Below are 25,291 nucleotides of genomic sequence, written 5' to 3'. Positions count from 1 at the left end.
AGACCAGATACTTGCAATACCATAAACTGCTTTATTCATTAGCAAATATTTACTAAGTATAGAATGTTCAGGTACTATGTGAGTCTCACTAGGGAATAGCAGTAAACAAAAAAAGCTCCTCACGGACTTTTATTTTACTGGGATGAGACAAATAAGTGAATACATATAGAGCTAGCTACATAATTTATAGAGCCTGGTGCAAAATGAAAATGCAAGGCGTCTTGTTCAAGAAGTATGAAAAAAACATTTTCCTTTCTTCTGTGGTGTCTCCACCAGTCACAGTGTTTTTTATTTGCTACTTAATGTTACACTCTCTTGGCCATAGGGATACTTGCTGAGTGAGTGTAGACGCTCACAGGCACCCGGAGTCACACCCTGGAACTCAGACTCCCCCCCCCCCAGGCTTGTGCTAAAAGAGGGCACCAAAGCATGAGTTGTTCAGGGAATAACAAATAGTCTGATATGGCGAGACCACAGAATTTCTCAAGAAGAAATTAGTGATGAGGCACAATTATAAAGAGTATGTTACTGTGCCTGTTCTTAAGGAGTTTACACTCCAGATGGAAAGATTAGAACAATAACTATAAAACAGGGAAAATTAAAGAGCCACGGAGAAGGGTTAATAAAATATAATGGAAGTTTCAAATTATCGCATAGCTGATGGGGACAATCCTCTTTATGTCTGTGTCCTAGCGTAAATAGGAATGGCATTCCCTTCCATTCTCAGAAGTGTCTCAGTTCGGATGATAAATTATATACTCACCAGACACCAGTCTTTCTCAACCTTTTTTCTCATTACCATCCCCATAAAGAACCTTTTTAGATGTTTTTTCCCTGTTCACAATGCCACCCCAGTCCCATGAAATTTTAATGCCAAAGATAATACTGTACATGTTTATGCACCAAGAGCCACAAACCACTGGAGCACAAACCATCTAAGATCTTTTTGTCTCCCAGGAATCTGTTTTGATGTCATCCCATTGAGAATGATACCCTACACAAATGACATGATTGCATTGCCATTTCTAACTCAGAAGCTATGTTGTGACTGACAGGTTGATAATGTTGACTATTTCTTCCTTAAAATTGTTAAATAAGCAGGAGGCCATTGGCTTGAGGCTGTCTCCATACTTTGAGTTCCTACCTAAGGAATTGTAAGGAACTGCAACCTAACTTGGTACACAAACAAACTGAAAACCAGGCAGGGAGTATAACAAACCCCCAATTCTCAGCCAATCACAAGTAGCTGAGCTTCAGCCCACAGGCTGCCGACAATAGCCAAATAATTCAAACAAGGAGCTGTAATCAGTCAAGCTATTTCTGTAACTCACTTCCCTTTTCTGTCTATAAAAACTTCCTGTTGGCTAGGCATGGCTCACACCTGTAATCCCAATACTTTGGGAGGCTAAGGCAGGAGGATTGCCTGAATCCAGGAGTTCTAGAGCAGCCTAGGCAACATAGGGAGACACCATCTCTATGGAAAATTAAAAAAAAAAAAAACTAACCAGGCATAGTTATGCACTTCTGTAGGCCCAACTACTTGGGAGGGCAAGGCACGAGAATCCCTTGAGCCCTGGAGTTCTAGATTGCAGTGAACCATGATTGTGCCACTGTGCTCCAGCCTGGGTGACAGAGTGAAACCCTGTCTCAAAAAAACAAAACAAACAACAACAAAACCTCCCTGGCCAAGTTGCAGAGTGGAACTCATTTAATTTGTCTCAAATTTTTCTCTTAAAATTTTCTCCTCTCTTGGTTTTGCATTCTCCAACTTGTTTTCCTACATTGTAGACTTTTTCCTCAGTCTCTTCCAAGTGACTTGACTTTGTTTTCCTATTTCCTTTATAAGCTCCTTCTGCCAGGCGTGGTGGCTCACACCTGTAATCCTAGCACTTTGGGAGGCCAAGGCGGGTGGGTCGCCCGAGGTCAGGAGATCGAGACCAGCCTGGCCAACATGGTAAAACCCCATCTCTACCAAAAATACAAAAATCAGCTGAGCGTGGTAGCAGGTGCCTATAATCCCAGCTACTCAGAAGGCTGAGGAAGGAGAATCACTTGAACCTGGGGGTCGGAGGTTGCAGTGAGCCAAGATCATGCCACTTCACTCCAGGCTGGGCAAAAGAGTGAAACTCCAACTCTAAATAAATAAGCTGCTACTATAAGTCATACTTTTCAGAATGTCAAGGAAGGGGCATCAGAAGGTTATCTGAAATTTGAGATATTTGTACTGAAAAGGCAAAGGAACCAGAAGCAGTAGAATGTGTCTCCTTTCCTTGGTGGTGGTCATTCCCAGGTTTGGTTGATCAAGACTGCAGTGCACACCAGGAATCTCAGAGAACTGTCACAGCAGCTCTCAGTGACACTTAGGATACAGATGCAGCTTAAGTGACCAATGCTTTTTTATATCCATTTAGCACTCATTTTTCCCAAGATAAGACCTGTTTGGGTCAATTTGTTACTGTCCCAGGGCAGGCTTTTGCATTGTGTTGCTTCAGAGGCAGGGGCTAAGGAAAACCTGGGACTGTAACATCAGTACTACACAAAGCCCTCTTCCGTATACAGCATAAGCACTATTCTATAAAATCGCCAGCAAGCCTCTGTTTCCTTACAGTCAGCTACTTTTCTGCTGATTCTGCCCATTGCTCCCTTGCAACGTATTTTCATACTTTCTCTAATGATTCTGCCTTTCTTTACCTACAACTGTCTTGGTAAATTTTTTTATCCCAGCGCCACTGGCCTCAGATAGTCACCACTTACCTGCAACAAGTCTGAGAGCCAATTAAGACAAGGCTTTCCCCAAATAGCACAAATTTATATACCACTACTGTAGTTACTTAATGTACTCATTTATCATTTTAAAATTACCTTATGTATCATCAATTACATGGTATAACTCTTACAGGAAAAAACAAATTAATGGAACTCTGCAATTCAATGTACCCCTTCCTCTGCCTCCAGCAGAAGCAACAGGGGCCATAAATTCTGATTTTAGATGCTACTCTTAACAGTATCTACACGACTTACTATAGTGTGTGTGTCTGTGTGTGTGTGTTATAAATTCTCACTCTGTCGCCCAGGCTGGAGTGCAGTGGCGCGGTCTTGGCTCACCGCAACCTCTGCCTCCTGGTTGCAGTGAGCGATTCTCCTGCCTCAGTCTCCCGAGTAGCTGGGATTACAGGCGCCCGCCACCATGCCTGGCTAATTTTTGTATTTTTACTACAGATGGGATTTCACCATGTTGGCCAGGCTGGTCTCAAACTCCTGACCTCAAGTGATCCGCCCGCCTCTGCCTCCCAAAGTGCTGGGATTACAGGTGTGAGCCACTGCGCCGGGCCGTACTTCTTACATCTAAAACTGGTTCCAAACACCATATAATAATTTTGAAAATAATTGAATTCTCAGTGAAATGTTTTCAGCACTTTCAGGGGCCTGAGTTTTTGCTCTGAATCTGCATCTATTCTCAAGCCATGAAGTAGCGTATTTTTGACCATTTTGATTCGAAATTCATTCCGTTGTTTCCTTCTTTTTTAAAACCTAAGGGAAAAACAGACATACGCAGGATTTGAAAAGCTGGAAAGCAGTGGGTAGCGGCTGGGGGAGAAGATGAGAGGTCAGATTAGAAGACAGATTAGAAGAAAGGAATCTAGTCCGCCCCAGACAAGACAAATCCGCAAGGATGGAGGAAGCGTTTACTTCCTCAGCAGCCTAAAACGCCTCTATTTTTTAAATCCAAACTTAGGCCAGATCTCTGCGGCACCAAGAAAACGCAGTAAAAGCAAAGGCAAGATGTCCTTTAAAAAAAAAAGTCACTTTCACAGAATACCGAGGAGACGGAGGCAGCTCTGTAACCGGTTGGGTGACGCGGACAAGCTCCCCCAGCCCCGGCCCCGGCCCCGGCCCCAGGCCCGCGCCCCTTCCCCCGCCGGCTGTTCGGATGGGCCGCTAGGGGTCGCTGCGGGCCGCGCGTCCGAGGACCGGCCTCCTCCCCCACCGTCTGGGTCTCGCTGCTCCGCCCCCGCGGTGTCGGCGGCGCCAAAATCAAACGCGCCCTGGTCTGCCCCGCCCCTCGCCCCTCGCCCCACGCGAAGGCCCAGCCAGCTGAAGCCCCGGGGCTCGCGCCATGGTAAGGACTGAGGCTATGGTCCCGCGTCTTCTTCCTCCCTAGTGTGTGGGCTTCGCCGCCCCTCGTTGGCTTGTGGTCCCCGGTCTGGCGTTGACCGCCATGCTGGGCCGCGGGAGCGGTAGCCCGGCTCTCGGCCTCACAGTGGAGAGGCCAGGCGCGGCCCGGCCCAGCCGCGGCCATTCCGCACCCTGCGTCGTTCCCCGCCGCTCCCGTCCGGAGTTCCGAGGCGTGGGGGCGTCGGCGGCCTTCCGGCCGGCTGCACCCAGCGTCTGTCCCCAGGGCCCGTTCGGGCGGGTTAGGTTAGAACGCGGGAAGCGTTCGCGAACGTGACCCGAGAACCTCACCAACCCCGATTTATCTAAAAGACCACGAATCCCATGAGAACCTGGGCTCCCTACGCCTCCAGCCTCGGCCACGCATGGTGTAGCCCCCCATTAAGAACGGGGAAAGAAAGCGCAAGTGGGCGGGAGGGACTGCGGGGAGCGAATGTCTTGATCCCAAAGTACCCTCCTGGTTTGTCACAATTAAGTGGTTTTCTGTGTTGTAACACGTAGAGCACATTCCAGAACTTCTCAGTTTCGGATTACCTAACGGATTCACTTTGTGCCAATTAGTCGATTTCTGTGAAAATGCCTCGGTTTCTGCCAGAGGGCAGGTTGTGTAGGGCGCTGATGCTTTTTTAAGGACCTTCTGCACTGAATAAGGCTTCCTCATCTGTCATGATCGGTTAGGTCCTGGTAAGATTCCAGATCGGCTTTGTGAGCTTAACGTCTTTCTGCCCATCAAATCATTTTCATAAACCTTCAAAGTTTCATGCCGTTTTTTCTGCTTCAGTTGGCGAAGAATCAACATCTAGTTAAATGGATCTAAGATTTTAATATCTTCATTTACTTAAATAGCTGTTAAATGTTGCCGAGCTAAGGGGGGCGGGGTGGGACACCAGGATCTAGTTGTATGCTATTTATTTGAAGGTACTTGTCCAGATGTAGTTATAAATGATAACGGCTTCTTTGTGGTTAAACTAACAACCCAGCCACCTGGGCATAAAGTGCTCTAAGAAGCCAAACAGGACTACAGTTAAATCTATTAGCAGTGCCCTTCAGTGTTACCATTTTTCTCTACAGGGTTGCTGACCTCGTATAACTGACTTGGAGAACTGTGCAGCTCAAACGCGCTTTGTCTTTTACTTAATCTCTCTCTCTTTACACATGAATCACCTTCTAATACTAAATGTGTTAACTCTTCAGAAGCTTATCTCTGATAGTAGAGAATCCTTTTAAAAAATTAAAGCTTTTGATAAGATGTGGACTTCCTATTTTTTAATACGTGATCAAGACATAAGTTTAGTGTTGGTCAAAGGTAAACTTTTGATTGATTATGAATTAGAAACTTTTCATTTGGTTAGGCATCCTGAGTAAATAGAGTTTAGGCAGTTTTTGAAATTGGAGAAGTGCAGCGCTGAACTCTGAGAGCAGCAGTGACATCTACTTAATAATTCTTCATAATTTTATTGTAATTGATTAGTAGGGCTGGCTGTAGGAATTCCATAACTTCTAACTGAGAAGGTTCCTCAGATAACATGATTTTTAAAGTGGTTTAAAATACTTCCAGAAAGTTTCATAGTCCTTGAGTCAGGTTTTGAGTCTCCTGACTTACTACTAATTTGAATGCATCTCTAACTTATACTATCAGGTTTTTCCTAGTCTTAATTAAATATTAAATATATCCTCATTGATTTTTTTGAGAAGTTTCTAAATATGAGTATTAATATGGCCTCTTTTTACATTAGTTATTTTAATTCTGGGTATGATACTCCTACTGTGGTTAATAATAGAAATTATTTCTAGTCATAAAAGAGACTGATGAATAAATCAGGCTGAAAACAATGGAAATGGATGATAGAGCTCATCCACATCTCCTAAGTAACTTTCACAGCTGCTGAGCTGAGTGTTGAGAGCTTTCCTAAAACTGGGTACCTCAGGACACTAGATTCTCCTCATTGCCTGCCTCTGGGGGGCAGATTCTTGTGGAGTGCAAGGAGCTGTTTAGAATATCAAAATGTTAGAGGAGTCTTTCCTAACACTTCGGGATCTGCTTTCTGCTAATGAAGCCACAGACTGAAGTTCTTAAGGGATTCCCACTGCCCCGCAGCGCCCTTAACATGGCCTTCAGATTCTGGGCTGGCAAAAGTAGGGTTCTCAACCCTGGGGCACAATTAAAAAATATGTTGGAGAGGATTTTAAAAATATATTGGAGGATTTTTAAAATATGTTGCCCAGGTCCCATTCCAGAGATTTTGATTCCGCTCATTCGACGTGAGCCTGGGCATCAGTATTTTTTAAAAACTGAGCTGATTCTAATGTATGGCAGTTTAGGACCTGTTGGACTAGAAAAACATGTTGAAGGAGTCTTTTAACTGTTATGAATTTCATGCTTGATTTATCAGATACTGAAGAGGCAAGAATGAAGGGAGGCAGATAGAGCAGTCCTGGACCCTGGCTCTCAGCCCTAGGTTTAGTGAGCAGGTCTGTACGGGTTCCTGGAGTTTGCCTACCTGAGACTTCTCTGATTTATCTCTCCAAGCCAGGCAATACATGGTGTCACTGAATTCACTATGATTAATTCACCCGTTTTATCTATGGGAGTATGGTAGGTGTCGGGGGGCTTAGGAGCCTGAGCAGCCTCAAATTTTAGAGTTGGGGACTTTAGATACATGGTCCTAAAATTAAGAGCTTTATGTCTCCCCTGTCTAACTTGGCACTAAGCCCTGGAAAGGCAAAGGCAGTTCATGTTCTGAAGAAGTTTTTCAGTGTGCTGGGAGAGACAAGTAAACATCTTTTCAATGTAGTAAGTGATTTGACGAAGGTGTGTTCTGGGAATACAGGTTTAGCCTGTGAACTCAGGAAAGTTCTGGAGGGAGAGCGCCTAAATTAAGCCTTGGGAGATGTTTTGGAGTTTTGAGTAGGCGAGAGGTGAGGGTGTTCTAGGTGGAGGAACAACATTTTTTTAAGGACCAAAATGAGAGCATTCTTCGAGTAGATAATTGCAAGTAGTTTTTGTGTTACAACTCAAGTTGCTTAGGTTTCCATGCTGTTAACAGCAAAATTTGAGGTGGGGTGTGGTGGAAGAGGCTGTAAAAGGTAGGCTGGGGTTAGGTGATAAAGGGCTTTGTATATCATACTGGGGTACTCAGATACGCCTGGATGTCTGGGAGCCACTGGAGGGTTTTGAGCAAGGGAGGAACATGGTCATATTTATGTTTTCCCAGCGCAGAATGTGAACATAGAGGATGAGTCAAAGTGTGGTTAGGGGACTGGAGGTATATTGCAGGAGACAGATGATGAAGGCCTGAATGAGGCAGTGGTAGTAGAGATAGAACAGACAGGACGGGTAAGAGAAGTAATTAAATGCTGAAACTGGCAAAACTTGGTGATTGGTTGGATGTGAGATGAGAGAGGTGAAGGTAACTAGGATGACTGTCAGGCCTCTGGCTTGGGTCACGAGGTAGTATCTGAGACTCAAGGTCTAGAACAGCAAGTTTGTGGGGAGTAGGTATGAGAGAGGAAGAGTTGAGTTTAGACTGAGTTGAATTTTGTCCAGCAGGCAGGTAGATGCATGAGACTGAAGCTCAGGAGCACACCCAGGGGTGAATGTAAAGATATGAGATCTCAGCATGAGTGTTAATTAAAACCATGAAAGCAGATGAGATCAAAGATAAGATAATTAGGAGATGGGGTCAGTAGCCAAACCCTGCAGCAAAACAGTGTTTGAGAGTGGACTGAGGAAGAATAGAAAAATATAAACTTTAAGCTATTTATTTACCCATATTACTCATCAAGAAATACCTGATCATTTTTTTCCTGTGGGAATGAGTTAGTGCACTGTTTTTTTGTTTGTTTGTTTGTTTGTGTGTGGGGGGGGGGTTGTTTTGTTTTGTTTTGTTTTGATACAGTGTCTTGCTTTATTGCCCAGGCTGATCTCAAACTCCTGGCCTCAAGTGATCCTCCAGCCTAAGCCTCCCAAAGTGCTGGGATTATAGGTGTGAGCCACCGCCCAGCCAAGTTAGTGGGTTTCTAGGTTTTATAAGAATTAAGACTCACTCACTCTAGTATGTAGCCAGAATGGCAATTCCAAATCACTGTCTTCACTTATGTAAACTCACATTTTCTGATGATGTTTTTGGTTGGATGGCGCAGTCTTTAACAGTGGTTTTATGTCTGCTGTTTAAGCAAACAATTTATGTTCCTTTATAATCCCCTACAATGTTTGAGAAAGATGCAGATCACATAAGAAATATTAGTGTGGAATTTTTTATTAGAGAACTGGAGGTGATAGTTCTCACTCTTTTTTGTGTGTGTGTAAACCTTTGGGTTGGAGGAAATTTGGCTCCTTTCTCTTCTAACTTGGGATTTAGCTTTATATATTCTATATACAACATATTGTAAAATTTATTATTAACATATATTTCAGCTACATATTGTCTTAATTTCAAATTGGCTAAAGAGTATTACAGAAGAATAACCTGAGTAGGCTTCCATTTTCTACTTGGATAGGCCTTTCCTCCTTCCCTCTTGTCGTCCACATTGCTGCTATAATTAACTTACTAAAATGCAACTCTGATCTTGTCACTAGTCTGCTTTAGAAATTACTCAGCAACTCCTCATTGTCTAGAATGAAGTCCACTCTCAGCTGGACAGTCAGTTTTCCATAACCTGACCCCACACCTTTGTCATCCCATCTGCCACTCCCCATACATACTTCATACAATAATTATCTCCCACTGCTTATCCTTCTGGAGAATTCCATGTACTTCCATAACATTGTGCCTGTGTGTGGTCTCCCCAAGATGTGCTTCTCACCATTTCTCAATTTGCCAAAATCCTTTTAATCTCTGTCCTTCTTAGGTAACCCTTCTTCCTCTGCATGGTGGAATTCATTCTGTTCTGGATATTTATGTAGCAATTCGTGCATGTAGCTGTTCATTAGCTATAAATAGTTACATCTATTTATTTTCTGGAGAGATTGTAAGCCTTTGGAAGGTCCATACAGTGGCTTATCATTGGTTCACTTTATAAATACTGAATTTCTACAAAATGCCAGGCTCTATCTCAATTTATAGTTACTACCTTGGCAGCACCTACCACAGTGGTTGGCAGATAGTAATTAAAATGAGTCTTTAGGTCTGTTGGTATCAGATAAGTCCATGCATAAAATTTCCAATAATGTTGCAAATCCAGTTGTTTTCAAAATGTGTTTAAAAGCATTGTTTACTTTTCAATTTTTGTGCTTTAGTCAAAGAAAAAAGGACTGAGTGTAGAAGAAAAGAGAACTCGCATGATGGAAATATTTTTTGAAACAGTAAGTCATTTTCTTTAACACTTACAATTTTGTGTAATTTTCATCTTAAGTATATGTCATCCAATGTTAACTGTCCCTTCTTTGTAAGACATCAATACTGATCAATTTCTTGAAGAATGGGTAAGATTCTGCAAATATTTGTGGCTCCTGTGAGTTATGGAGTTGAAAAAACGTATCCCACTATTGGTAGAGTCTCTTTCACCCAAGCAGTCCTGTATACTGGCACCAGAATCTTCTGATGCATATATTTGATTGTCTCCCCTTTCTGCCTGAAAAATAATAATGACGAAAGCCCACATCTCCTGAGTGCTGCCTAGGTGCCAACCAGTCCTGGATCTCAAACAATAGAAGCCATAGTTCCAGGATTCAAACCAGGGAGGATCATTTGATTTCAGAGGGAGTACCAAATACTATGTCTTTGCATTTTAAGTCTGTCTAATGTGTAACACATAGTTGATGGTACACAGGCCTCCTTAATTTATTCCAAATATTTGTACCTGCCACCAACAGGAAATATGTTTAAAGTTTCATCTCCTAAGTGACAGAGCCAGAGTTCAAACCCAGGTACCTGGCTCTAGAGCCTCCTGTCTCATGGCTTTACCCTGTTACTGGAAGGCTTTTCTTTGTCTTCAGGTTAAAGGCCACATAAATCTTTCACCTAAAACAACACTAACTTCAAACCATATGATATGGCTTGGCAGGACCTGCATAGCCTAGTTGGCCCCAGTCTACTGGCTATTTTCATCATATACAAATGTGAAGATGGGGAAAAGTGGTAAAATTGAATATTAAAGTGATAAAATCCCTTTTCACTTTAAGGCAGATTCTTAGTAAAAAAAAAAAAAAAAAAAAAAAATACACTGGGGATTTGCCCACTAAGTATAATCTTACTCTTAAAAGTCATTGGCAGTTCAGAACAGGATATCATATGATGATGATGATATGGTTAGGAAGATAAATTGGTGAAGTCTCTATATGAAAATTACGGCAATTATTCTGCTGAGTTGAAATAGTTTTCTTATGGTCTCAGCAAGAAAAGTAGGTTTAATTCCTACAAGACAGTAGAAAGCTGAGGAGAGTGTTGGGAAAATTATTTTGTCATTTTACAATATTGTTAATTATCTCAAATATAAAAATTGACAATTTCTAACTGAAAAATTTTAAACCTTGTCCTCAGTAACACCAAAACATGAAAAACTCTGAGGATCAGCAGTTTAAGGAAGTTAGTAATTAGTGAGCTTTTCCATAAAGCTGGGAATTAATTGTACTGATCGATTCATTTCATATATTCCTGTTTCTTTTTTTCATTATAGCCTAATCAGTTGCTGCTCATTTATTTAGTCTATCAGTTTTTTGATGGAATTGAAAAGTTTAAGATATTTGGCAAAAGTAATGGAGGCCATTTAATTTGTTCTCTCATGAATGGGATATGGTATATCCAGGACCCAGACTAATGTCAAAAGTTGATAAATATTCGATTTGCTTCAACATCTCAAAGCAAATCAACAATAATGGTGCAGAGTGAAAAGCATGGATTCTGGAATTCAGATTCAGGAATCTGGATTCTAATTTCGTTGTTGCAAGTGGCAAGTAAAAAGTCCAACAAAATCAAATATGGCTACTCAAGGATTTGTTACAGAATTTGACTTTCTTTAGATGTCAATAGCAGCCCCCTTTTCAAGACTAATGTCATGGGAAAATGCTTATAATTTAATGTTAAGTAGAAAATGTAAAATATAAAAAACAATGCATGATGACAAATATTAACAATGGTAGGATACAGGTGGATTTTATTTTACACTCTGTTGCAGTGAACAAATATTACCTTTTTAATCAAATTAGAAAATCAACTAATGAAGCAGCACATACTATATTGCCTCTAATCATAAGTGGGCTGTCTGCAAGGGTTTGGAAATCTTTTAAAAACATAGTCATTGATAATAATGACAACTCAGAGAGAGAGTAAGAACTGTCAGGGACTATTTGAGGCACAAAATAAAATGTGTTGAGCTTTTTAAAAAATTACTTCAGCAAACAAATGAGTAGCTTTCCATTGGCACACAGATCTCTGGAATGGCCATGTGTATGCCCAGATAATTAAAATAAATATGTAAATGGAGAAAAAGAGGCATAGACATGATCATGTATGGATGGATATGTATGTGCGTGTATGTGTGTTTTGGAGCTGCTAATGTAATAAATTATTTGCCTGTTGCACTTAGGAAGAACATGAGAACAGTGTAGCTCAATAATTGAAAGTTTGCATCTGGAACCTGTTTAACTCAATAGCTTTGTGACCTTTAAGCAAGGTTCTTGACCTCTCTCTGTCTGTTTCTTATTCTCTCAAAGAAGATGATAATTTTACCCAGCTCACAGTGTTGGTATGGGGATTAAATAAGATAATATATTAAACAATGCCCAGGTCGTAAGTGCTTTATGAAATGTTATCTAGGGCCAGATGCCACAGCTGACACCTGTAATTCCAATATTTTGGGAGACCAAGGCAGGAGGATCTGTTGAGCCCAAGAGTTTGAGGTTGGTAGTGAGCCGTGATCATACTCTGTCACTCAGGCACTCTAGCCCAGGTAACAGAATGAGACCCTGTCTTAAAAAAAAAAAAAAAAAAGAAAGGGGGTTCAACATATGCAAATCAATAAACGTAATCCAGCATATAAACAGAACCAAAGACAAAAACCACGTGATTATCTCAATAGATGCAGAAAAGGCCTTTGACAAAATTCAACAGCCTTTCATGCTAAAAACTCTCAATAAATTCGGTATTGATGGAACGTATCTCAGAATAATAAGAGCTATTTTTGACAAACCCACAGCCAATATCATACTGAATGGGCAAAAACTGGAAGCATTCCCTTTGAAAACTGGCACAAGACAGGGATACCCTCTCTCACCACTCCTATTCAACATAGTGTTGGAAGTTCTGGCTAGGGCAATCAGGCAAGAAAAAGAAATAAAGCGTATTCAGTTAGGAAAAGACGAAGTCAAATTGTCCCTGTTTGCAGATGACATGATTGTATATTTAGAAAACCCCATTGTCTCAGCCCAAAATCTCCTTAAGCTGATAAGCAACTTCAGCAAAGTCTCAGGATACAAAATCAATGTGCAAAACTCACAAGCATTCTTATACACCAGTAACAGACAAACAGAGAACCAAATCATGAATGAACTCCCATTCACAATAGCTTCAAAGAGAATAAAACACCTAGGAATCTAACTTACAAGGGATGTAAAGGACCTCTTCAAGGAGAACTATAAACCACTGCTCAGTGAAATAAAAGAGGACACTAACAAATGGAAGCACATACCATGCTCATGGATAGGAAGACTCAATATCATGAAAATGGCCATACTGCCCAAGATAATTTATAGATTCAATGCCATCCCCACTAAGCTACCAATGACTTTCTTCACAGAATTGGAAAAAAACTGCTTTAAAGTTCATATGGAACCAAAAAAGAGCCCCATTGCCAAGACAATCCTAAGCCAAAAGAACAAAGCTGGAGGCATCACGCTACCTGACTTCAAACTATGCTACAAGGCTACAGTAACCAAAACAGCATGGTACTGGTACCAAAACAGAGATAGAGACCAATGGAACAAAACAGAGCCCTCAGAAATAATACCACACATCTACAACTATCTGATCTTTGACAAACCTGACGAAAGCAAGAAATGGGGAAAGGATTCCCTATTTAATAAATGGTGCTGGGAAAATTGGCTAGCCATAAGTAGAAAGCTGAAACTGGATCCTTTCCTTACTCCTTATATGAAAATTAATTCAAGATGGAATAGAGACTTAAATATTAGACCTAAAAGCATAAAAACCCTAGAAGAAAACCTGGGTAATACCATTCAGGACATAGGCATGGGCAGGGACTTCATGTCTAAAACACCAAAAGCAACAGCAACAAAAGCCAAAATTGACAAATGGGATGTAATTAAACTAAAGAGCTTCTGCACAGCAAAAGAAACTACCATCAGAGTGAACAGGCAACCTACAGAATGGGAGAAAATTTTGGCAATCTACTCGTCTGACAAAGGGCTAATACCCAGAACTGACAAAGAACTCAAACAAATTTACAAGAAAAAAACAACCCTATCAAAAAGTGGGCAAAGGATATGAACAGACACTTCTCAAAAGAAGACATTCATAGAGCCAACAGACACATGAAAAAATGCTCATCAACACTCGACATCAGAGAAATGCAAATCAAAACCACAATGAGATACCATCTCACACCAGTTAGAATGGCAATCATTAAAAAGTCAGGAAACAGCCAGGCGTGGTGGCTCAAGCCTGTAATCCCAGCACTTTGGGAGGCTGAGACGGGCGGATCACGAGGTCAGGAGTTCGATACCATCCTGGCTAACACGGTGAAACCCCGTCTCTACTAAAAAATACAAAAAGCTAGCCAGGCGAGGTGGCTGGCGCCTGTAGTCCCAGCTACTCGGGAGGCTGAGGCAGGAGAATGGTGTAAACCCGGGAAGCTGAGATCCGGCCACTGCACTCTAGCCCAGGCGACAGAGCGAGACTCCGTCTCAAAAAAAAAAAAAAGTCAGGAAATAACAGGTGCTGGAGAGGATGTGGAGAAATAGGAACACTTTCACACTGTTGGTGGGACTGTAAATTAGTTCAACCATTGTGGAAAACAGTGTGGCAATTCCTCAAGGATCTAGAACTAGAAATACTGTTTGACCCAGCCATCCCATTACTGGGTATGTACCCAAAGGATTGTAAGTCATGCCACTATAAAGACACACGCACACATATGTTTATTGTGGCACTATTCACAATAGCAAAGACTTGGAATCAACCCAAATGTCCATCAGTGACAGACTGGATTAAGAAAATGTGGCATATATACACCATGGAATACTATGCAGCCATAAAAAAGGATGAGTTTGTGTCCTTTGTAGGGACATTGATGCAGCTGGAAACCATCATTCTCAGCAAACTATCGTAAGAACAGAAAACCAAACACCGCATGTTCTCACTCATAGGTGGGAATTGAACAATGAGATCACTTGGACACAGGAAGGGGAACATCACACACTGAGGCCTATTGTGGGGAGAGGGGAGGGATAGCATTAGGAGATATACCTAATGTAAATGATGAGTTAATGGGTACAGCACACCAACATGGCACATACATACATATGTAACAAACCTGCACGTTGTGCACATGTACCCTAGAACTTGAAGTATAATAAAAAAAGAAAAAAAAAAAAAAGAACAATGTTGTCTAGGATTATATGTCTTCCATGGTATCCTACACATAGTTCTTTTTATATTGTCTTCATCCCTTCTTCATTATCTCTGCTTAATGCTGGGGAGTCTAAGAACTGAGATTTACTTGAGATCGTTTACTCTGTCCACTTCAATGACCGCACTTGAGTTCTGAGGCTAGTTCTTTCCAAACCTGTTTGTTTATACAGCAGCCCCACTGGGGCAGCCAGTACATCTGGAGCTCTTCCTTGGTGACTGCATTTAGGCAGATATCTCAATGGTTCGTGTTCTTTTTCTAGGGAATTTAAAGTATTTGCAAAGAGGTTTGATTAACTGATTTTTCTAATGCATTAAAGACTTAAAGTCAGTAATGTATTACATGTTCCCTGAGATTCTAAAGTATTATGTTTAAATAATTCATTCCTCAATGTGCAAAAATTAATCTCATACTCTCACGAAGTTCAGTGACTTAATATTTTCCTAAATTTACTAACTCTTAGGTGTGGTGAGATGAAATTTTTTCAACATTTTATTATGAAAATTTTCAAACATACAGCAAAGATGAGTTTTTCAGTGAATACCCATATGCCTACTACCTAGATTCTACCATTCACATTTTATTCTTCTGGCTTTATCACATATATATATTCATCTATCCACTTCTTATCTCTCCATCAACTCTTTTTTTTAATGTACTTCAAAGGAGTTCTTTATATATGTATATCCTGGGTGCCAGGCCTTTTCCAGGTACATATTTTGCAATTATTTTAATCTAGTTGGTATTTGTCATTTCATTTTCTTTCCAGTGCCCTTGGATGAGCAGAAGTTTTCAATTTTTATAAAGTATAATTTCCAAGTGCAGTTGCCTTTTCAAGTTTATTTTGGAAGAACTGTATCCCAAATTTTTCGTAACAATAATCAAAATATTTCTGGGTTTTTTTGTTGTTGTTGTTTTGTTTTGAGACTGAGTCTCTCTCTGTTGCCCAGGCTGGAGTGCAGTGGTGTGATCTTGGCTTACTGCAGCCTCCACCTCCCAAGTTCAAGCGATTCTTGTGCCTCAGCCTCCCGAGTACCTGGGATTACTCGGGTGCCCGCCATAACGCCCAGCTAATTTTTGTATGTTTAGTAGAAACAGGGTTTTGCCATATTGGCCATGCTGGTCTCAAACTCCTGAGCTCAAATGATCCACCCGCCTCAGCCTCCTAAAGTGCTGGGATTACAGGGGCGTGAGCCACCATGCCCAGCCACAATATTTCTGTTCTAATTACTACATACTTTAGTTTTTTCAAATGATTTAACTTTTGTTATGCAAGTTCTTTTCACCACTTCAACCAAGGCTTATTAGCAGTAGAAAATAATATTCTAGACAGGTTGTTTTTTTTTTTTTCTGGTCGTAAGATTTAAATATTTAACACGCATACCTTCCCTTAATGTTTTCCTTTCCATATGGTGGACATGCAACATGTATATGTGAATGATTGATAGGCAGCCATGAATTGTATAATTTCCCTATTGTTTAGGTATAGCTCTTCCACGAAACCCCTTCCATGAAACCTGACAGTTGCCTGTTTTGCTTTTAGTTAGAACTGCTAAACCTGTACAGTGTCATACATGTTAAGCAAAGCACTGTCTGTGTTTTCTTAAAGTATCAGAGAAGGTAATTCGCTCCTGTTACCAAGTGATCCAGTGTAACTAGGTTGGTGTTTTTTTGATATCGTTTTCTGTTTTGTTTTGTTTTTTTGAAACAGAATCTCACTGTATACTCTTACTCAGGCTGGAGTATAGTGGCACAGTCATAGCTTACTGCAGCCTCAACCTCCCAGGCTCAAGCGATTCTCCCACCTCAGCCTCCCCTATCTAGGACTACAGGCACGCACCACTACACCCAGCTTATTTTTTGATTTTGTAGAGATGTGGTGCGAGAGTGGTCTCAATATGTTACCCAGGCCAATCTCCAGCTCTTAGGCTCAAGCAGTCCTCCAAAAATGCTGGGATTACAGACAGGAGACACTGTGACTGGCCTATAACTAGTTTTTATACTTAAGTTGGAAGATTGTTCTTTATGTTCTGATCTCCAAGAACTTTAATAATTGTATGCTACTGGCCAAGCATGGTGGCTCATCTCTGTAATCCTAGCACTTTGGGAGGCTGAGATGGGAGGATTGCTTGAGCCCAGAAGTTCAAGACCAGCCTGGCAAAATGGTGACACCCTGTCTCTAAAAAAATTTTTAAAAATTAGCCAGGCATGGTGGTGTGTGTCTGTAGTCCCAGCTACTCAGGAGGCTGAAGTGGGAGGATTGCTTGAGCCCTGGAGGTCAAGGCTGCAGTGAGCCATGATCGTGCCACTGCACTCCCATCTAGGTGATAGAGTTGAGACCAGGTCTCAAAAAAATAAAAAAATTGTGTATGTATGCAAAAATCTCTTCATTTTAAGTTCTATGGAGGGTATTGAATGAGATAATCAAAGAGTTTCTTACAAGCTCTAAAATGCTTGATTCTATTATACTGTTCATTTCCAGGCCAATTTTTTAAATACAATTTTTCATGAACATAAAATTATGATGTATATATAAATATGTAGTAGAACACGATAGGGCGACTATAGTTAACAATAATATATTGTATATTTTAAAATACTAAAAGTGGAATCGGAATGTTCCTAACACAAAGAAATGATCAGTGTTTGAAGGGATGGATACCCTAATTACCACAATTTGATCATAGCACATTGTATACCTGTATCAATATATCACACATACCCTGTAAATGTATACAACTATTATGTACCCATAATAAAAGTTTTTTAAAAAGATAATATACATAGTAGAAAATAAACACGTGCTTTTCATTTTCTTTAAAACCCTTTTAAACAGAAAGATGTGTTTCAATTAAAAGACTTGGAGAAGATTGCTCCCAAAGAGAAAGGCATTAGTAAGTACCAAAATTATACTGGAATGTTTTGGGAAATATACTGGGATGTTTTCGGAAATATCTTAATATTCATTAAGTCATCTTTTCTGCAACAGTCTTTCACTTTATGGAAAACCTAAATTCCTAGAGACAAAGAAATTACCACCAGTTACCTACCATCCAAAGATAACCACTGTCGTGTTGTCCTTTATTTTTCTGTATAATACATCCTGTATATTACATTTTGAATATATATCCCTGTCATTAAATATCCTTTTATAACATAAATGATTGTATAGCATCCCATTGCAATAAAAAAATTACTTTTAAAAATCTAGTTGATAAGCGGGGTGGTAGCACACACACCTTGAGGTCCCAGCCACTCTGGAGGCTGAAGCGAGAGGATCGCTTCAGGCCAGCTAGGCAACATAGCAAAATCCTGTCTTTAAAATAAAAATCCAGTTATTAGACTGGTTTCCAATTTTTTTGCTATCGAAAACAGTGTATTGGCAGGCATCCTTTTATGTATCTATTATTATTTTGTTTGGCTGTATTTATAAGGTGGAATTTCTCTATGAAAGATATGTATAAATCAGGGTGGGCACGGTGGCTCACGCCTGTAATCCCAGCACTCTGGGAGGCCACGGCAGGTGGATCACAGGGTCAGGAGATTGAGACCATCCTGCCTAACAGGGTGAAACCCCGTCTCCACTAAAAATAAAAATAAAAAAATTAGTCCGGCATGGTGGCAGGCATCTGTAGTCCTAGCTACTCAGGAGGCTGAGGCAGGAGAATGGCGTGAACCTGGGAGGCAGAGCTTGCAGTGAACCGAGATCGCACCAATGCACTCCATCCTGGGGACAGAGCAAGACTCTGTCTCAAAAAAAAAAAAAAAAGATATGTATAAATCTATAGTTTTAGATACAAATTGCCACATTTCTCCACCCATACTGAGAGTACCCATTTCCTTGAATTCTTTATTGTATTTTTTTAGTGTTTTTAATTGGGTAGTCATGTCTTATTGCTTTATTTTTTATTTCTTCAGTTATTAATGTGGTTGAACATTTTTCTCATATATTGGCCATGCATATTTCATTTTATTTTATTTATTTGTTTATTTTTTTGAGACCGAGTCTACTCTGTCATCCAGGCTGGAGTGCAGTGGTGCAGTCCTGGCACACTGCAACCTCTGCTTCTCAGGTTCAAGCAATTCTCCTGCTTCAACCTCATAAGTAGCTGGGATTACAAATGCCTGCCACCATGCCCAGCTAACCTTTGTATTTTTTAGTAGAGATGGGGATTCGCCATGTTGGCCAGGCTGGTCTCAAACCCCTGACCTCAAGTGATCTACCTGCCTCGGCCTCCCAAAGTGCTGGGATTATAGGCATGAGCCACGATGCATATTTTATAGATGCACATTGATGTATTTTTTCTGTGTCTTTTGTTATGTTGTTTCAAAATGAAAAAATCTCTTTTATTATGAATGTACATACAAATGAAACTAGACAACCACTGAGAGTCCCTCACACTTTTATGTGCACCACACAGTTATTCTGTCTTTACAGTCATCAGTGAACAATTGGTTCTGCTACTTCTTAAAGAAGTACACCTATGTTAAAGAACAACACCTATGTTGTTCAAGATTGGGATACCAATCCCCCACACAATTGAAAATCTGCATGTAACTTTTGACTCCCCCAAAACTTAACTACTGATAGCCTGCTGTTGACGGGAAGCCATACCATGTATTTACTATTCATTAAGTGGCAGTGGATCATCATAAAGGTCTTCGTCCTTGTCATCTTACGTTGAGTAGTAGGCTGAGGAGGAAGTGGTGTTGCTGTCTCGGGTGACAGAAAATCCACGTGTAACTGGACCCATACAGTTCAAACCTGTACTGTTCAAGGGTCAACTACACAGTTTTAATTACACCAGTGTCCTGATATCCCCAGACAAATTGTAGGTAATGGACTCTCAACTGTATCTTGAAGGATCAAAAACAAAATTCAATACAGTCTACAAGATGGAAAAATTTATTTTAAAAATTTGTATTAACTAGATTCCTTTTTTTCTTACCGTTTTCCGTCCCAGTTATTGACAATTTTTTTCTGCAGTATAAGATGATAGCCAAATTACCCAACATCTTTTTTAAAAAAGAAACATTTAGAAAAGGAAAAGATACCATATAGCAACAGACTATGAGCATTAACACTATTAAAATTACTTACTAAGCACTGATGCTAGTATCTTCTATTAGTACATAATCTATTGGGGGAGAAAAACTTGCATTTCTGTAGTTCTGTTTTACTTTTTCAAAGGCTTCTCACAAGTAACATTTTATTGACATTACCGCTGTGCACCAAAGTTGGTATGGAAATGATCATATCTAATAGGTTTTAAAAATTAGGCATAAAGGACAGTTTGCCCTAGAGTCATCCAGTGTTACTGCTAAGAGTTAGGATTAGAACTCAGGTCCTATTCTTAATCCTGTATATGACCTGTTTTCCCCTAAGCTCCTATATAAGTTATGCTTTGCTTAAGGATGGGGATACATTCTAGGAAATGTTTCCTTAGGCAATTTTTTGTTGTGCATGTTGTTATTTTTAAGAGCTTATTTATTAACTTTTTAATTCTCGATTTGTCATATGTTTTGCAAGTGTTTCCCCGGTTATTTGTCCTTTAATTTTATTTATGGTGTTTTTTTAACATAGAGTCTTTAAAAATTGTCTCTTAGCTGCTATGTCAGTAAAAGAAGTCCTTCAGAGCTTAGTTGATGATGGTATGGTTGACTGTGAGAGGATCGGAACTTCTAATTATTATTGGGCTTTTCCAAGTAAAGCTCTTCATGCAAGGAAACGTAAGTTGGAGGTTCTGGAATCTCAGGTAAGCTGCCACAGTTAAAAGGAATAGATTTGCTTTATAACAGGAGTTGTTTTACTTCATCCTCTTTTCGTTTAGCAGTTACTTTTAAATTTTTGATATGCATTATTTGACTGAAAGTCTAAAGATAATCAACATCTCTTTCTCCTAAACAACATGAGGAACTTAGAACGTTTTAATTTTCTTTTTTTTTTTTTTTTTGAGACGGAGTCTCGCTCTGTCGCCCAGGCTGGAGTGCAGTGGCCAGATCTCAGCTCACTGCAAGCTCCGCCTCCCGGGTTTACGCCATTCTCCTGCCTCAGCCTCCTGAGTAGCTGGGACTACAGGTGCCCGCCACCTCACCCGGCTAGTTTTTTGTATTTTTAGTAGAGATGGGGTTTCACCGTGTTAGCCAGGATGGTCTCGAACTCCTGACCTCGTGATCCACCCGTCTTGGCCTCCCAAAGTGCTGGGATTACCGGCTTGAGCCACCGCGCCCGGCCATGTTTTAATTTTCATCTTGGGATGACATACGGGAATATATGTCAAGGTATTATTTTTGTTGTTGCTGTTTTTATTGTTTTTTAATTTTCTCTTTATCGATAGATGGTTTTTTGGGAGCAGTTTTAGACTTACAGAAAAACATTGATGGAAAAGTACAGAGAGTTCCCAAACATGCCCTTCCTCCCTCACCATGCACACAGTTTCCCCTATTATTGACATCCTGTGCTAGTGTAATAAGTTTGTCACAATTGAGCCAATATTAATTTATTATTAACTAAATTCCATAGCTTACATTAGGGTTCATTCTTGGTGTTATATATTATGTGAGTTTTGACAAATGCACGATGATGTGTATCCACAATTATAGTATTGTACAGAATAGTTTCACTGCCCTAAAAATCTGCTGTTCCCCACCTATTCATTCCTTCCTTCTCCTGAAACTCTAGCAACCACTGATCATTTTACTGTCTCTATAGTTTCACCTTTTCCATATAGTGGGAATCATATAGTGTGTAACCTTTTCAGATTGGCTTCCTTCACTTAACAATATGCATTTGAGGTTTCTCCATGTCTGTTAGTGACTTGATGGCTCATTTCTTTTTATTGCTGAATAATATTTCGTCATACGATTATACCACAGTTTGTTTATCCATTGAGCTATTGAGGAACATCTGGGTCACATCCAAGTTTGAGCAGTTACAAATAAAGCTGCCATAAACATTCGTGTGTAGGTTTTATGTACACATAAATTTTCAACACATTTAGTACCAAGGAGCATGATTGCTGGATTGTATGGTAAGTTCGTGTTTACTTTCTAGGAAACTGCCAAAGTATCTGTTTTTGCATTCCCAACTATGGTGGGTAAGAGTTACTATTGGTTCACATCATTGCCAGGATTTGGTGTTGTCAGTGTTTTGTATTTTAGCCATTCTAATACATGTGTAGTGGTATCTCATTGTTGTTTTAAATTGCCATTCTCTAATGACTTTTGATTTGGACATTTTTTTTTTTTCTTTTGTGAGACGGAGTTTCACATACATGTGTAGTGGTATCTCATTGTTTTTTCAAATTGCCATTCTCTAATGACGTATGATTTGGACATCTTTTTTTTCTTTTTCTTCTTTTGTGAGACGGAGTTTCACCTTTTTTGCCCAGGCTAGAGTGCAATGGTGCGATCTCAGCTTGCTGTAACTTCTGCCTCCCTAGTTCAAATGATTCTCCTGCCTCAACCTTCCAAGTAGCTCAGATTACAGGCGCATGCCACCATGCCCAGCTAATTTTGTATTTTTAGGAGAGACGGGGTTTCACCATGATGGCCACTCTAGTCTCAAACATCTTTTTTTATGCTTATTTGTCATCTGTGTAACAGGAGGTGTTTAGATCTTTTGCCCATTTTTTAATTGAGTTTTTGTTTTCTCATTATTGAGTTTTAAGAGTTCTTTGTATATTTTGGACGCCAGTTATTTATCAAATACGTACTTTTCAGAGATTTTCTCTGAGTCTGTGGCTTGTCTTTTCATTATCTTGACAGCGTCTTTCACAGAGCAGTTTTCAATTTTAATGAAGTCCAACTGGTCAATTTTTTTCTTTCCTGGGACATTCTTTTGGTATTGTAACTAAAAAGTCATGGCCAAACCCAGGGGCATGTCGATTTTCTCCTATGTTACCTTCTAGGAGTTTTGTAGTTTTGCATTTTACACTTAGATTTATTATCCATTTTGAGTTAATTTTTGGGAAAGGTGTAAAGTGTGTGTCTAAATTCAATTTTTTGTACATACATGTCCAAAGTAACTGTATTTTGGTATAATTTACTTCTTTTGTGTATGTGTTGTATATATACGTATATATGTCTATATATGTATACACATAAAGCAAGACCCTCACACACACACAAATATATATATATATACACACACACGTATATATACACACAAACTTATATAACTACTAAAGTACCCAGGGTCTTGCTTTGTCACCCAGGCTGGAGTGTGGTGGCACAAACATGGTTCACTGCAGCCTCAACCGCCCAGGCCCAAGCCATCCTCCCGCTTCAGCCTCCTGAGTAGCTGGGGTTATAGCATACTCTGCTAATTTTTGTACTTTTTTGTAGAGACAGGATTTTGCCATGTTGCCCGGGCTGGTCTTGCACTCCTGAGCTCAAGTGATCCACCTACCTCAGCTTCCCAAAGTGCTGGTGGGTGAGCCACTGCAAGCGGCCTGTAACCCTGTGCACTTTATGGATTTAAAAACATGTCAAGAAGGAATCCATACTGAAGGACTTCCTTTGGTAGTTTGTTCAGCCAGAGTGTTGTAAGAGTGGTAAACTCTCAATCTTTGTTTGAAAATGTCTAATTTATCACTGCTTCCCGAATATAGAATTCTTAGTTATTTTTCCTCAGCATTTTGAAAATGTTATTTCGTTGTCTTGTGGCATATGTTGCTAATGAGATGTTTTGCTGTCATTCTAATTGTCTTCTTTTCCTTAGTAATTTCTCTTCTGTTTGCTTTTAAGATTTCCTTCAGTCTTTGATGTTATGTTATGATGTTTTATCATGAATCCGAGTTTGCATGTTTTTATTTCTTCTGCTTTAGTACCCTGGCTGCTGCTTCCATGTAATAATTAAACTCTTCTATTATGGAAAATTCTGTCCGGGCACAGTGGCTCACGCCTGTAATCCCAGTACTTTGGGAGGCCGAGGCGGGCAGATCACAAGGTCAGGAGGTTGAGACCATCCTGGTTAACATGGTGAAACCCTGTCTCTACTAACAATACAAAAAAAATTAGCCGAGCGTGGTGGCAAGCGCCTGTAGTCCCAGCTACTCGGGAGGCTGACACAGGAGAATGGTGTGAACGTGGGAGGCGGAGCTTGCAGTGAACCGAGATCGTGCCACTGCACTCCAGCCTGGGCGACAGAGCGAGACTCTGTCTCAAAAAAAAAAAAAGAAAAGAAAATTCTAAGGTGGTATTACTTAAACTGTTTCCTGTTCCCTAATAGCTCTGTTCTTTCCTTATGGGATTCCTATTTGTATCCTCATTCTATTGTCTATGTTGTTTAAGAACTCTTTATTTTTCCATGTCTGTGATGCATTGCAGTTAATTTTCTCAGCTCTCTTTCACTTACAGTTCTTTCCATAACTATTTATAATCTGCTACTTAGCTGTTCATTGAGTCTTTTTATTTTAATAATTAGATTTTATCTCTAGAAATTCTATTTGGTCCTTTTTCAGTTCTGCCTATCCTGTTCTTCCTACACTGTTCTATTTCATTATGGCTTCTATTGCTTTCATCTCTTTTATAAATTTAAACTTATTGATATGGCTTGGATCTGTGTCCACTCCGAAACCTCATGTCAAATTGTAATCCCCAGTGTTGGAGGTGGGGCCTGATGGCAAGTGATTGGATCCTGGGGGCAGTTTCTCGTGAATGGTTTAGCATCATCCCTTCAGTGCTGTTCTTGTGATAGTGAGTGAGTTCTCATGAGATCTGGCTGTTTAAGTGTGTAGCACCTCCCCTCGCTTTGAGTCCTGCTCCTGCCATGTAAAACGCCTGCTCCCCCTGAGTAAAAGATCCCTGAGGCCTCCCCAGAAGCAGAAACCGCCATGCTTCCAGTATGGAAGAATCATGAGCCAATTAAACCTCTTTTCTTTATAAATTACCCAGTCTCAGGTATTTCTTTAGAGCAATGTGAGAACAGCCTAATACACATACTTAACTTATATTTTCCAATTACTTAAATATGTCAAATTTGGGGAGGACTATTAATTTGATCTGTGTATCTGCTGGCTACTACCATTTGTAGTTTTTTTTAACCTGTATGTTTTTTAGTTTTTTTGTATGAGCTCACATTCGGTTGGTGATGTTTAGTCTGTGGGAGCCACAGGTGCTCTCTGAAATAGTGGTTTAGGCTTTTTTTTGTTTGTTTAGAGTCTCTGGGTACTTTAGTAGTTATAGACCAATTTTTATGTTAATTTCTTGGCTTATAGTTCCACTACCTCATACTTTATACAGGATGAGTACTGCATAAAATTTAATATGCATGTCTATACATGGCATGGATTAAGAGATTTGTTTTCCTATAGGTGACTTTCCCCCACCCCCACATGAAGTGCAAGATGGAGGTAAGCTCCTTGTCCATGGAATTTGCTGGTGCTTTGAGCTATATGCTGGAACTCAGTTCTAGCCCTCCTTGTCTCATGACCCTTCACACCTGCTTTCCTGGTGTGCGTGTTAGACTCCTAGCCCCTAGTCACCTTTCTATTGTTGCTCTTTGTTTTTTCATTTCTGTCACCTGGGG

General features: G+C 40.2%; 1 protein-coding gene across 1 annotated transcript in view; it reads left to right on the top strand.

Annotated features, from left to right (window-relative positions):
• Nucleotides 1-4,024: 4,024 nt before the first annotated feature.
• The window catches only part of MND1 (meiotic nuclear divisions 1), a 70,094-nt gene continuing 48,827 nt past the window's right edge, over nucleotides 4,025-25,291 (top strand). Inside the window, exons 1-4 of the mRNA XM_023226317.2 lie at nucleotides 4,025-4,120; nucleotides 9,413-9,478; nucleotides 17,597-17,654; nucleotides 20,368-20,516. Coding sequence (XP_023082085.2) covers nucleotides 4,118-4,120; nucleotides 9,413-9,478; nucleotides 17,597-17,654; nucleotides 20,368-20,516 — 276 coding nt within the window. The 5' untranslated portion in view covers nucleotides 4,025-4,117. The remainder of the gene's footprint in view (nucleotides 4,121-9,412; nucleotides 9,479-17,596; nucleotides 17,655-20,367; nucleotides 20,517-25,291) is intronic.

Source organism: Piliocolobus tephrosceles, chromosome 3 (genome assembly GCF_002776525.5).
Source record: "Piliocolobus tephrosceles isolate RC106 chromosome 3, ASM277652v3, whole genome shotgun sequence".
Lineage (NCBI taxonomy): Eukaryota > Metazoa > Chordata > Mammalia > Primates > Cercopithecidae > Piliocolobus > Piliocolobus tephrosceles.
Note: the sequence above shows the minus strand (reverse complement) of the source record. Positions and strands in the feature narration are given on the sequence as shown.